At 38.8% G+C, this 15382-nt stretch overlaps 1 protein-coding gene across 1 annotated transcript in view; it reads right to left on the bottom strand.

Moving 5' to 3' along the window:
* Positions 1–9678, bottom strand: part of LOC118797846 (radixin) — a 55386-nt gene extending 45708 nt beyond the window's left edge. The window contains exon 1 of the mRNA XM_036557123.1: positions 9613–9678. Within this exon, the coding sequence (XP_036413016.1) occupies positions 9613–9624 (12 nt within the window). The 5' untranslated portion in view covers positions 9625–9678. The remainder of the gene's footprint in view (positions 1–9612) is intronic.
* Positions 9679–15382: the final 5704 nt, after the last annotated feature.

Raw genomic sequence — 15382 nt, 5'->3', positions numbered from 1 at the left:
TAACTATAATTAGCCATGTTCTAAAGCCTTACAGAACCAAACAGAACCTGACCAAACAGAAGTTGCAGTGTAATCTATGACTGGGACAACACAGTGAGAGAAATTTTAGACCTTTGGTGCAGATAAGCGAGTTAGTGGCATAATTAGCCTTGTCATACTAAAAGTTTCAGACTTAGTCAAAACTTAGCCTTCATGAGGACTGTTTATGAAGTGGGTCGCTGTTTTCCTCATTCATGTTTTGCTAAAGCTAGAACATTAGCTGATAATTTGGTATGTGGATCGCTGCCATGAAAAAGGCTGCAAAACTCTGATGGAAAATAGAGCCAACAGTTTACAGGCTTCAAACATTTGTTGAGTTGGCCTGTTACAATCTGTCAGTTTTCCATATGTTGGCTAATCTACAGTCACTGGGGCAGTTGGCCACATCACGCCTTACAACGGGGCCTTAATAAGCGGGGCACCTGCCACTTGCGCGTTGTGGCACAAGTGTGTTAGTGAAGGAATGGAATTTGCGTACATACACACTGTACTTGTGTTTTAGCGCGTAAACGGCAGCTCCTCGCCTGTGTTGTTGCTCCTCAAGCAGACAGCCCCTCTTAATTAAATGTGCAGCTGTTTGTTTGTAAGCCGTTTATAGGGGCTTTGGCGAGGGGAAGCTACAGACGGGGGCTGTCCCGCCTCCTCCCCCCTCCCACACAGGGCTGCTAATCTCCCCCGCTGGGCCTGAAGGCAGCTGCCCGTCCGCCTGATTAACCCCTCCTATGGCCAGGGATGATGGGGACAAGAGGGGCCTTGTACCTACACATGTTCTACATACAGTCTGGGAGGTGTGAGGTTTTGTACTGTTTGTGCTGAGCAAGCTGAGGAGTAGCAGCGCTGCATGTGTGCGTTTTAAGAGGCTTCTAGTCTGTGGAGCAGAATTCATGTGGGTAAAATCCAGGGGAAAAAAACGACACAAACAGTACGACATATTTAGCATGAGTATTTACAAGACGAACTCAATTAATGCAACAAAAGGCCAATCTCATTCTGACTGAAAGATTTAAGTTGCAGTCACCCTTGAGAAAAAGGTGTGATGAAGGCCACAACAAAAACAAACAGCAGCAATGTAAAAGAAAAAAACAATTACACCATAATTTAGCATGTTTGGTGGCAGTGGCATAACAGGTGTGGGCAGCAGCACTAAGCCACGCAGCTAATCTTGCAGATACTGAGCAGGCACCTACCATAGACAGTAAAAAGTGTAGCTAGGTGCACCTTCTAATACAATCTCTATATCATGCAAGTCTCTCTTGCTTGTGTTTATGTTTAGAGCCTGTGCCAAGACCTTGCTGAAATTAGCATTTCCTTCATTTTGGATCTTTGGTGCTCCTATATGAAGCCTCACCCTTTCAAAGGTTGGTGAAGACAAAGCAGTAGCTCTATATCAATAATCACAAATTCAATATTGAGGAAAAATTATACATACTGTTTTAGTCATTATCACATGCTGCCCAATATTGACAAAACATCACATCAATTACAGCTACATATGGCATTTTTGACTTGGCTTGCTGAATCTTAAAACATTGTTGAACTCTTCACATGACATTGTTAAGGACTGACCCGCACTATTTTGATCAAAATGACGTTTTCTTCTGGCTCACATGAATGTCTTGATTCATCCACACATCCAGTGAACTTCTGTGAGTTCGCTTGCAGCACACAATAAAACATTCAATGACTGGTTTGAGCTTGTTTGTATATTGCATGCTTTTGCATCAGTATTGCAATCACAATAACGATTAACAAACGTTAAACAGTGCAGCCCCAACACACACACAAGAAATAATAAATATTGTAAGCGATGACCCTCCAACCTCCTCCGCACAATTCCTTCCACAGGATGTTGACCCTGATCTTTCGGCTGACAGGAGCTCTTTTTCACACTCCACCCTGAACAGCGTAAACGAAAACAGGCACACGCAAAGCTGCTCGCAGGGCCACATCCTGTGGGGTCCACTGGGTCATAAACATCCCCTGCAGGGCAGAGGGGACGCCTGAGCGGACGCCTGGCACCTTCATCTGCTTATCTCATGAATAATGTAGCACGCTTAGGTGCCCTATGGCCCCAGACCAGTTAGAGAAAGGGGGGCTTACGAGGCTACTACCAAGCATGGCTGAGTTACACACCACTCGTCTACGTACGAGCTGAAGAGGACAGTTTCTAAAGAAAGAGGAACAAGTCTACTGATTAGGGTTTGCACTGTTGGAAGTCATGCTATACACTTGGTGCTGGAATGTTAAAAGCTACCAAAAGTAGAACACAACTGCCAAGTGCCGTTTAGTAAATGATTACTCAGAACAAACCAGCTATTACAATCAGAGGACTGAAAATAGTGAAGCAGTTGCGGGTTACGTTGCATCTGTAATCGTAGCTGAAATCAAGCTAAAAGCACAACGTCTTTTCAGCGCTGACCAAAAACAAGGTTTTGTGAGGAAAAAGAAAAAAAGACAAACCCAGTCTTTTACAAACTTGGCTACACCATGCGAGGAGGCTGTAATGAGCATCTCAGCAGTTTTTAAAAGCTCTAATTTCTTCTCCCTTTTCCATCAACACTGATTTCAGTGTGTAGGTTGAATATGGACGTGGCGCATGATGTAACACACCGTGGTTCATTTTTACAATCTCACTATCTTTGGGCTACATGGTAAAAAAAATCAGAAAAATCACTAAGAATTTTTGATGATACACAATGTCACAATATTTATTTTCAGAAAAAATCAATTCCACATTCAAAAAATACTATCGAAAATTACAGATCCAGTTATTTGTACTAAACACTTCACATGCTGCTCTGCCCTGAATCTTATTAAACTATTCTCTAATAATTTTTAACCAAACAGGCAGCTGGGAAGTGTTTTGAGTACTAACGTTATCCACGATTTGTTCAGAAAAAACATATTGTGTAATTCATCATGATAACAATAAATATTGTAGCCCAGGCCTACTGTGTCAACCAGCTAAGTCACTTCTTATTAGTGGTGGAAAATATGATGTTATTTCATCATTGCCATGATTAATGTCACAATACGTTCGTCTCCCACCTCTATTTCTTACATACATATAGTTAAGAAACATTTCACTCTCTCTGCATGCTGCCCCTCACAATCCCCCACACACAACTGCTGCCCAACTCCATAGAAATGAACGGCAGGCGAAGCGAAAAATCACCCTCGCTCCGCTGTAATGCAAATGCAGGTTAAGGTGAATCCTATCTGTTCCTCCAAGTTCAGTAACTGGTGATCAGGCCATTCACATTACCATTCACAGAACACGTCATATACCATTTTCCATCACTGGTATTTTTGTTTAGTTTTTCTTCAGCCCAAACTTGTCTGCTGTTCAAGTAAACCTGCCAAGTTGTGCAATTTACCTCGTCCATCAATGCAGCTGAGATGAATCATTTTCATACTAATCATTCTTTCTACGTCAAACGTTCAAATCCATAGTGTGCTGTGTCAAATTGGCTGGATCGGTGTGTGTGCGCCCATTTTCCAGTTCGTGCTAACGATGATCCCGTATGACTGAGCTGTTTTCCAGAAAACTGTCCCGTAAACCAAGAACGGGGGAGGAAAGTGTGTGTAAGTTTTGGCTAGATACCCTGCTACTGCACTGTACACTACACTTCACCACATCTACTACCTGTGGAAAAAGGAAAAAAAAAAATCCTTCATGCTGCCCTTCATTTTGATTACCCCATCAATACATGTTACTACTCGATAAATAAACACTCCAGTAAAAATTTCATTACACAATTTTCCCCTCTACCCAAGACATGCGTAATATCCAAACTTTGCTTCTTAGTTTTGCTCTGGGGCTACGAGGTTAATGTAGCTAACAAGTAATGAAAATTCACATATCATCAATTGCAAATGCATCCCTAAATCACACAGTTGTAGTCATATGCAGACATTTGAGCTCCCATTAAATTTAGACATTTGGCATAAATTTAGACATTTGGCAATATGGCATTTTCTGCAGATTTTACTGCACAATTTCTACTTGCTAGCTTAAAATATTTTTCCTCCAATATGTTAAATTCTGTAATAAACATTAACTGTGACTAATAATAATCACGTTTAGAAAATCAGCAAAAGATGTAATTTGACCAGGAGCATCCAAACTTTTGCATATGACTGTAAATACTGTGTAGTGCCACAAATATTTACTGAGAAGCTGCTCCTAATCCTGACCCACAGACCTAGCAGACTCTCAGTCAATGTTTGTGGCATCTTTCTCCAGTAACCTGTTTCAGCTTGGCAAGTACCACGGCAGCCAGTAAATCTCTCCTTGTTAAAACAATGAAATGGCCAATGTTTAGTTTGTTATTGAAGCTTATTATTGTTATGGGCTATACTTAGTGTCTTTTTTGACGCAACGACCAAACTGCGTTTCGCCAACATGTCCAAAAAAGGGAAAAAACAAAACCCACAACAGCTGGTGTCATGTGCCACCGTGCTTTTGAAGACAAACCCTACTAAAAGACAAACATGATTACCTTTTTGTGAATGTTAAAGTAATGACATGACATTTTAGACAATTAAGTTGTCCAAATTGATGGTCTTCGATGGATGAAAATTCCAGTCATAAAAGACCAGGCTCCTACCTCTCTGAACGGGGACATTTAAACCTCAAACTCAAAGCCAAAGGCATGTTTCTAAAACGTATTTGAAATTACTGAATCTGGCAAAAACAGCTACTGCGCATCTCTCTACACTGAGCGACTGTGACTTTATCAGCAAATCGACTGGCTCTTTTTACCAAAGGATGGGACTTTCTTTGTAAAAAAAAAAACGCCAAGTTGACTGTTAGGCTATGAGCTTTTCCATTCATTTTCCAACCAGTGACCTGTCTCCTCCTTTATGATGTCTCTGCTTAAACCTAATGTGTCACACTTGTCCATAAAATAGATGTGCCACAAAATATAAAAAAATAAAATAAACACAAAGCTCTAGCAGTCATCTTGAAACCTGAATTTTATCCACACTTTTGCCCATTTCTTTTGTCACAATCTAAGAAACAACATATTCAGGTCTATTACAAATTACTTAACAACTTAAGATGATTTTAAGGTAAGTGTATCATGATTTAGGCATGCTTATACAAACTTGAGACACCAAACATGTCTTGGCTGACCAAGTACATTAGACGTAAGAGTGGAAAACTGTGTGCGATGCTTTTTGTTTGGTTTTCCTTTAAAGCCAGTCCCCAGTGCTGTTCTTTCTGTGCCTATACTGCAGTGTCATCAGCTTTAATAGGGAACACACCACTCCAGCTCCCCTGCAGCACATCTGCCATGCTGGCTGGAGCGAATCCTGCCCCCCCCCCACAGCGCTCCTTACAGTACTCATCAGTGCCTGTAAACTAAAGAATAACTCAAGCCCCAAGCCTAAATATTCAGTAAATACAGTTGCACAAGTTGAACAAAAAGCAGATGAGAGGAGGTGCATCGCGGCTTGTTTTCTTTTCATGAGAACACAAATGAGCATAACTAGAATTTGGATAGATAACAGAGAGCGCTCAGCTCTGCATGTTTAGCTTGGCTGTGGCTGAGGGCTCTGCTTTGCTCTTGGCTCAACTGGGACGAGACAACAGCCGCAGTGTTGGGGAGCAGCTTGGAGCAGCAGAGTTTGAGTTACTGGGGGGCGGGGGTTTGTATGAGAGAGAGGGATAGAGAAAAAGAGAGAGAGTGCAAGTGAGGGCGAGAGAGATCGCCTGAGGTTCACAATTCAGTCTGAGTCTGTACACGAATGTTCAGCAGGGACAAAATGAATGTTGCACAGTGCAATTAAATGTAATGACGCACATCCACTCCCCTATATACCTGCAGTTTAATGTACACTTTAGCTTGGTTTCTTTTTGACCATAACCTAGGGATGGACAACAGGACATTTTAGTCAAATTCAAGATTCAAATTTGTAAGGCATGATTATTAAAAACATCCAAAACAACCACAGAACACAGGTTACAGGCTACACCATACACTGAACTCATCAGGCAGACAAAACACAGTGCACAGCATTAAAAAAAAACCGCACAGACTCAATACAAGACCCCAAAACTATAGTAAATCAACTATAGAGATATATAAAGATCAAACAGACATGGTAGGTTTCTATTTCTACCTCAGCCAACATTACTATCCTAATCATATTTCACCTCAGACCTTTTAGCTGGAAACAGCATGTATGTTAAGATTTAGCTGATACCAAATATGACAAATTCACTAAAAGATGTTAAAAGTCTTATTCCATTAAATCTATACAAGCAGAGCGTAAAATGAGGTTAATCTTATTTATTCGTGTTTTTCTGCAACTGCTATATTTGCATTTTTTACTCTCTGCTAGCCAGTGCGAGAGCGATTCCTCTTCTCCAGTGTGTGGTAGCTTTTAGACAGATAAGAATATGCTCTGGCAGAGTACAGAGTACACATGGCTGGCAGAACAGAATTGGCAGTTTGCTTTCTCGTCCAAGGGTGCTGAGCTATATAATGACATTACATTAGGCAGGGCAATACGACAAATACATCATTATGGTGACACATTATGTCACATTACAACACAATGTGCTTTTCTGACCATATCGTGGATACCGTCAGTACTTGCAGAACACTGACCAACTGCATGTTTCATTATAAAGAGAGTAAAATTTGTCATGTTTAACTGGATTTAGCGCAACATAGTATGTTGAATATTGAAAAAAAAAAAATTTATTCATAGTCTTTTAAAGTATTTTTTAATTGTACCACTACTAGTTCTTTTTCTTTGTTCCAACTGACCGATATCTAAATAAATATTTCTTAAAGTATCACAATATTATTTTTTTCCCATATCAACCAGCATTCAGTAATATTTGTTTATCTGAGCTTGAGCTGTTTCTGTTGAAAGCTACTATGCGTCAACAGCTGGGAGGAAAGATAGTAATTTATCCAATCTGGGTACTTTAGGCTTGTACTCTAAGGCAAATTAATTGCCTTTTAAAAACGACAATCAAGTTAATTGGTAATTATACAAGTTATATAGCAATTAGCTTCATGATCATGACAGACCTAAACATGTCTAACAAACTTGCCGTCTACCATAAGTGCAAGTCATCCCATGTTTGACAAGCAAGGTTAACCATTACAAATCATTCAAAGAGTGGGACAAAAGCTACAAGATGACCAGACCAAAATCTCATGACAGTTACAGTGCAAGAAAACCATAAAAGGTACCGTTACCAATCAGTTCAAACTAATCTTGAAGCAACAGTGATTTAAAAACTCTTTTCATGCCAAATCTGCTCCTTTTTAAATCTTTACACTTCAGCTGCGTCTTTCTGTTTCTGGTCAAGCTGTTGTGTAATTCAATTAGTTCTATTTACTCTGCCTGAAAAAGCGCTGGCTCTCACTTATCATTGAGGTTATCATTTAAACACCAGAGCTACTGATCACATGTTGAAAACACAATCAGTGTTATCAGTAACTGTCAATATTAACTTCAAATGCTTATCTTTATGGCTAGTTATCTTCATTATATGGCCAGCCAGCCAACTCTGTTAGTTTAAGCCAACAGTGTAGGTAAACGTCACCTAATGCCAAAGTCAATGTGCTACACTCGGCTGTCCCTCCTCCCCCCGGATCTCTGCTAATGCTTATTCCCTTTTAGTTAAATCGAAATTCTAAAACCTCAGTAGGTGACCAGTCAACCATGCCAGGTAGATGTTCGTATGAGATGAACATAAGCTCCTGACACCCCAGTGCGGATTATAACAGCATCTGTTTGTTGTCGCAGGTTGACGCAGACACAGAAGTGCGAGTTCCACACAGAAAAAAAGGTTCACCTTCAGTTCACTGCTGAGACAGAACAGCTTAAATGAAACCATCAGAATATGTGCAGTAATGTGCTAAAGTCAGAGACCTTTAATTAGAGTCAAAACAGCCATTAAGCACAAGGAAAACATTTAACAGCAAATTACACAGAAGCCTCAACAACTAAATGTGTCATATTTTCAGTATTTATGTCATCCACACTTTGCCTTTATTACAGCTTCAATTCTTTTCAACAAAATTTGCAAAGGTATTTTTCCACACCTCCAAAGTACAGTTGAACAGATGTTCTTTTCTGTCTGTTCCCTTTTATCAGTAACGGCTACTCAACAGTTAAATCTTTCAGACTCTCAGTGCTGAACTGTCTTCTCACAGTGGAAGGATGGACAGAAACAGCTGTGGATTTTTTCAGATCAGAACAAAGAGCGAAGCTTGATTTTCTCCTCTCTCAAAGATGAAAGCTCCAAGTCAGGGCTGCCCAATCCTGGTCCTGGAGATCGACCAACCTAGAGAGTCCAGATCCAACAGACCAGGATCTAATATTTAGATACGGCTGAAGGCCTTTGTTACCTGGATCAGGTGTGCTAGATGTGGGATGGAGCTGAACTCTGCAGGGTGGTAGATCTCCATGACCATGACTGAGCACCCCTGTTTTAACCATTGTTTATCTGAAGGTGACAGTCGCACGGCTGCTCGGTAACAAAACTTGAGTTTTGGAAATTCCTGTTTTCCCCCTTATTTTCCCTTTGCTTTTTACTAATGCAAGTGGATTATTCTATATTTAATCTCCTCAGAAATGCCATTTAAAATACAGATGACTAACTGACTGGCCGTTTTGACTGGAAAAATTAAGGGTGAACTCAATACTGTATGTGTACACATGCGTTGAATTTTCAGCATGCTGTTAAAAACTAAGCTAAGTCAATAAGTGCCAAGTGCATGAGAGATAAATCATAATCAAACACTAAAATAGAATATTACACAGCATCCCAGTACGTGTAAACTGGTTACAAATCTACTTTCATAATGTTCTCCTTTCACAACCATAAAGCACCCATGGATTATTAAAAGGGAGCAATTTCATTCATAAAATCAAAGGCCATAACCACAGCTAAAACAACAACAACTTCCAAAGAGATTAAGACCCAGTAAAAATTTACACAATACTATCCTACTAGCCTTTTAACATCTGGGTTCCTTCACTTTGATACTTTATGTACCCTGCAGACACATTGCAGTGTCTTATTTAAATGCACAAATCTTCCCACTGTCATTGGCCAAAGCGGTCTGGCAAATCTGCTGCATGCAGAAAGACATTTCCTGAATGTGGCGAACTCACACAAAAACATTTCTTAGAACTATTTTTCTGCGCTCAAGCAATCCATGTGAAATATCAACTGCTCATTTTGCTGCAGCTTTGATATTCTGTTCTTTCTTTTATTAGTGCACACTGAGTGACTTCATCCACAAGTCAATCCAATGAACAACTCATTTTACCCCCCAAAAGAGCGAACTGTACCCCAGACAGAGGTTCTTAGACTGTTAGTAACCAGATCTCACCCAGAACTAAAAACAGAAATGACCACTAGGGCTGCACAAAATACTAACACTGATCATATGGGTTCATATTGTGATTGCAGTCCACACCGCCTCATTAACAAACTATATATTGTGCAGCCTCACACCCACTTTCCAATGCATAAACCTCCCACATCTCCTTACAAATATTTGGCAAAAACACTTTAGGGGAAAAAAGACTTACCGGTTTCGGCATCTTCACTGTCTCTCAGCCCTTCCCACTTATCCAGAAAAAAAAAGAAAAAGAAAAGAGGGGAAACTCGTCCTCCGTCACAGGATGGCCCAAATCCTCTGGTGCAGGCCCTGAAACAGACAATGTGAGAATGAGGCTCCTCTCTTTCACACATGCACAGTGGCCTATAAGACTAGACTCTTACGAGGACTAAAGAAAAAGGTGTTTTGTTTTGGCAACATCAGCAATCCAGCAACATCTTGAGCAAAACATTTTAAGATAATAGAATAATGAAAGCAAGTAATGTGAAAAAAGTAAGTAAGAGACAAAGACAAAGAAAACACAGTAGAAAAGTAAAGAAAGAAAGAAAAAAAAAGGTGAACATTTAGTTTCTTTCAATACTGCAGGGTTTAAAAGGTCAAGGCCAGGCAAATGTGTGTTTATATAACAATATAGTCTGTAATTTAGTAGCAGACAGTGTCTACATTAGCACTGGAGTGTACTTCACTATGACAAAACAGCACCATTTTAGGGTGGACAGACAGACTAATTTAGAGCTGAATGATTTGGAGAAAATATCATTTAAAATACATCATTAAAAATATACAATTTAAGTATATTTCATATTTTTATTGATTTAAATTGCAATTGTTTTCTATATTTTAAGCAACTGGCCTGTTTAATATTCACTTTCTCTGGCTTGAAGCCTGAATTTGGTTACATATTTGGTTCCATCTGATTGGTCTAACTTTGGGGTGCCTAACCTTTTGCAACTCACAGCCAACATAACTGACCACAAAAGCTGCACGGCCAACAAAAAGATTTAACATATCATTTCAAACATTACATAATAATTAATATCAACTTGACTCTATAATCAACAGCAAAAAAATCTGAAAACAATTGTAGCAATTTACCCAGACAGATGAACAGGAATATAGTTATCCAGCTAGCTATGTCAGTTATGTCTGTCATTGATTCTCCGAGACCAATTACTGAATTCAACCTAAATATTTCTGCAAATAATATCACAAGTGTAACGTGTCATATTTAAAATTTAGTTTTGATTAAATGTCTATAGTAAGAGAGTACAGTCTATAGTAACAATGGCCCCCTAGCAGTACCACCACAACCTAGGGACCACAGGTCGAAAACCACCTGTCTTAACTCATCTACACTCAGTTCTTAGTCATTAAGTTAAATTTCATCACTTAAAATAACGCTGCTAATAATCTTGGGTAAAATGAAAATTGCACCTCTTGACATATGAAAATTGTGCTCATTTGCTATAAAAGCCCTAATCTGTGCTGCACTATGTACAGTTTGACACTGCATCTTTCAGAGCAATGCAGCACAAACTGATTTTATATTTGTAAGCAAAACACTCACATACTTTCATCATCTCTATTAAACATTTGGCAAAAAGAGGGCAACAGAAACAGAACAAACAGCAAAGTATCCAAGCTATTCGTTACTGACGACCTCAATCACAATCACCAAACAGAAGCACATAAGGTTGCCTAAGCATTTACACACAAAACAGCTTAAATTAAGTCTTTAGATCAAATAAATGTTCAAACTCCTTATGCTCCTATGAGGGCCAAACTGATTTACTGTTTAAAAAAATAAAAATAAATTTAAAAATTGGAGAAAATACTGATGATAATAATACAAGTGGCTTGTTGAACAATAACACACTTCTCTATTGTAAGGAAAATACCTAATTTCTGGTTTCATGCTATAACACAGACGAACATGCTGCCCGATTTCTGACTCATTGTTTTACAATAGTTTTGAGATAAACTTTTGGCTTAAAACATTTTATTAAATGGCACAGAGGTACATGCAGGGTGTCGTGAGGAAAAATGGTACCAAAAGAACTTTTCGAGTTGACCACTACTGTACTACGCCAACTTTACACATCAAAACTTAGAAGACGTGTTCACTGATCATACTGATCATATAAAATGGCTATATTGTGTCCCATCACCACCACTGTAAAGGAATTCAAGGCAGTAAGTTTTTCTACATTGAACAATTTCACATTAAACCACTCTAAACCCCTAAATTGTGCAGAAATTTTGACAAAGTTGATCGTTCACTGAAACATACATGATAACCCAAATGCCAAACACCAGTCAGTACAGCACTATCTAACTAAAAGTACTGGAGTTCTGTTTAAATTTTATGGCCTAATGTTATCAGTTATCAGTGGTTGGGCCCTGGTTCCTACATTATTGCTGACAATGCAGGACATGTACAACTGGTTTAGCACCAAGGAGGGTTTCTGATATTTCAGGAAATTGACAGAACAGAAAACTCAGATTTCTCTGTCTCTCACACACACAAGCACAGATCACATTTCAGCAAACACCCTACTGTGCAATTCCATGAGAAGCAGAAAACAATGCTTAATTGAGTTACTGCACTTCTCAAATCGCAACACTTGTACAGTGTTCAACAAGTGGTAAATGCTACTTCACGTGACGAGCTGAATGAAAAATAACACAACACAGTCAGTGGATAAATGCATATTCAAGATAAAAAAGCAGTTTCTCAGTATTTTTCAATGCAAAAAAACACTTTAATATTTACAATTAGCAGGTTTAAAATCAGTTTAGTCACACAAAGACACAGACAATTCATACACAGACTACATATTTTTAGCTTACTAAACATTTATAGGTAGTCCTAGAGGCAATAAAAATATAAAGGTATTGCAATTTGTGGGTAACGGGTAAAACTGATAAGTAAAGGTTAATGCAATATTAAGAGCCATATATACATTACAGACATTATTAGGAGAGAAAATTAGTTTTTAACACACAATCATGGAATCTACTTATATGTTATGTTGATAGTGGTAAAATATCAAAAAAAACTCTCTGCCATAAACAGATTTTTTGTGGAAAAAAAGTACGATTTAGGCCAAAACGTTCTCAAAACTATTGTAAGACAATGTATGAGGCGTAACCACTTCATGCAAAAACTGCGTGGTAGATTTCAGAGGCGTTAAATGTTGTGGACATCTGGTTTCCATCATCACCACTGTAAACAATTCTGACTCATACATTTCTCTAGAACAGAGCACTTCATATCAAACCACTCTGAATGACTTTGTTTACATCTTAAATTGTGAAAAAAATCTCCTGTAATAAAGGTAACAAACTCATGCGTCTTAAGTACTGATACTCTGTCAGGTTTCAATGCTTTATTGCCGTATGAGTCAGTATTTGACTAAGAGGAATTTCTTTCAATGCTGCTCAAACACACAAACAACATACACTCGTACACAAAACATCCATAATCTCAATTAAATAACGTTAACAAATTTAAATAAACAAGATTAAGATTGTGGAGTTCAGAAGTCTGATAACGGGTTGGTAGGTACTGTTACTAAACCAACGTTTTCTACATAAAATGCTTCAAAAGCCGTTTGCAGGAAGGGAGCTTTTTAAAAAGGTACTGTGTTGGGTGTGAGTGATATCGATTTTTATTGCTTTCTTTTCCATCCTTATGGGGTAAATAGAAGCAACAGCTCACACCCAACGATTTTAGAGGAAGCACGCACCACTTTCTTTAGATGCTCTCTCTCTCATCACTGTACTACCATACCAAACACACATGGAGGTCAACACACTTTCCACAACAGCTCTCTAAAAGTGTATCATACAGTCTCTAGGTCACACCAAATTTCTTAAGCTGTCTTATAAAGAAAAGCCTTTGATCAGCTTTCCCCAACAAGACGGCAGCACTGCTCTCCCACTTAAGAGACGAGCTGATGGTGGTCCCCAGAAACCTTAAGGAAGCAACTCTCTCTGCCTCCCCACCATTGATGGTCACAGGTGGTAGGTCCACCTTCTGTCTCCTGAAGTCAACCACAAACTCCTTAGTCTTTTCAAGCCTAGGTTGTTCACCCTGCCCCACTACACTGATGCTCCAACCATGTCCCTGTACGCTGTTTTATCATCCTTACAAACCTGACATCTCACACTGCAGTTTACGATCAAGGGCAGCAGGGGTCAACAATGATTTACTGCCCTGAACAGAGTTTATGCTGACCCAGAAAAACATTTGCTTTCAAATATAAATAAGTACACATACACAAATCTCTTCATAGCCATCAACTTATTCTTCTTGAATAAATATTCTGATTTAACCCCATTTAATTGCACCATTTACCTCTGTTAAAACAATTTTGTCCATGACATACAGATGTTTGAATATTAAAGCAAATAAAGGCAATATGAAGTACGTTTTGACTGTCATTAGTAAGCGATTTTCACCGCTATTGTCCCAAACCACTGCATAGCTAAACACAAACTTTAGCAAACAGTAAAACACAATACTGACCGAAAGAATCTGAAACAGCAAAAACAAGTTAATGTTAGCAAAAACAGAGCAACTGGTCCCTTTTAATCCCTTTTCATGTCTTCAACTCTTTCAACAGCTAAAGTCAGATTCTTTTTCACCAGGTTTTTGCTCGAATTTTCCTGTTCCACCTTAAATGGTGCAGCAGTAACATTCTGGTGACTGATGCTAGTGTAAGCATTGAAATAACTGGAGCCTATGCAACCAGCACAGCTGACAGGACATAACAGTCCTCCTCCTTCACAAATGGGTTTCTGACTGCACTAAAAAATTTGCCTATTTGCCAACTTCTTGTTCGAATTTTTTCGTTCCACCTTAAATGGTGCAGCAGTTACATTCTGGCGCCTCAGGCGAAATATGGCTCATATTCTTTACGCCACTGATCAGCTCTTAGATCAGCTAAGTTAGAGAAACATCAGCCGATCACATATTTGAGCTTAAAATCAGCAGATACTGATACATAGTCGATCAATCCTTCCATCTCCAAATTACACAACTATTAAAGCTTCATATCATGGATATAATGCTCAAATAATACCTAATAAATTGCTAACCTCTTATGCTCGTGGGTATTTTTTGTTTTTTCCATCTGAATTTACATGACCAAGGCAAATTATTCAGCAACTGCATGAAATAAATGTAAAGTGTGAAAGCTCCCCTCAAATTAACAGAAAATGTGTTTTATGGTCATATTGCTATATGCTTACAATTTAAGGCTGAAAGCCAAAAATCTTAGGCGCCTCTTGTATTACATTGCATATCACAGAAGAGACGCCATCTGAGATCCAGTTTACAGCTCAGATTTGTGGAAAAATGGGTCAACTTTCAGTACAAAACTTTAAACTTTCAGCTTCTTTTATAATAAAGTTTTAAAATTACAATATCCCTCTTTTTGACTGGAAAGAAGACAGTTACAGCTCTTAAATGTCACCTACCTTTTGAATGAAGCTTATAAAATATGAAAGTTATGAAGTAAAGAATATGACGAAGTGCGTTTTGGTGGTTCCACGGAGTTAAAAAGGCTAATACTGAAAAGCAGTACAGACAACATAGTGCCCAACACCACAGTAATCTAGCACTGTTACTGATCTACCTAATTTCATTGCAGATAAAATGAGGTATAGTATTAGTGCTGCAGACAGCATGCTCTGCATATTTCTACCCCATCTATCATCCAAGATTAAACTCATCGCTAATTATCAAGCTCTTAATGAGCTGAATCAGGGGTGTTATATGAGAGAAATCACAAAAATGTGCAGAGCACATTGTCCCAGGACTATTACTGGGAACCACTGGTGCATAACTTCTCATAAAGTGTAATGTGGTACAGTTCCCTCTGACACCTGCGTCATGTAGCACTGCAAAGAAATGAGGTAGTGCAAGAACAATAGTACTGCGGAACTTGGGCTCT

Source organism: Colossoma macropomum, unplaced genomic scaffold (genome assembly GCF_904425465.1).
Source record: "Colossoma macropomum unplaced genomic scaffold, Colossoma_macropomum, whole genome shotgun sequence".
In the NCBI taxonomy this organism is placed as follows: Eukaryota; Metazoa; Chordata; class Actinopteri; order Characiformes; family Serrasalmidae; genus Colossoma; species Colossoma macropomum.
The sequence above is the reverse complement of the archived record's forward strand: the minus strand, read 5'-3'. Positions and strand labels throughout refer to the sequence as shown.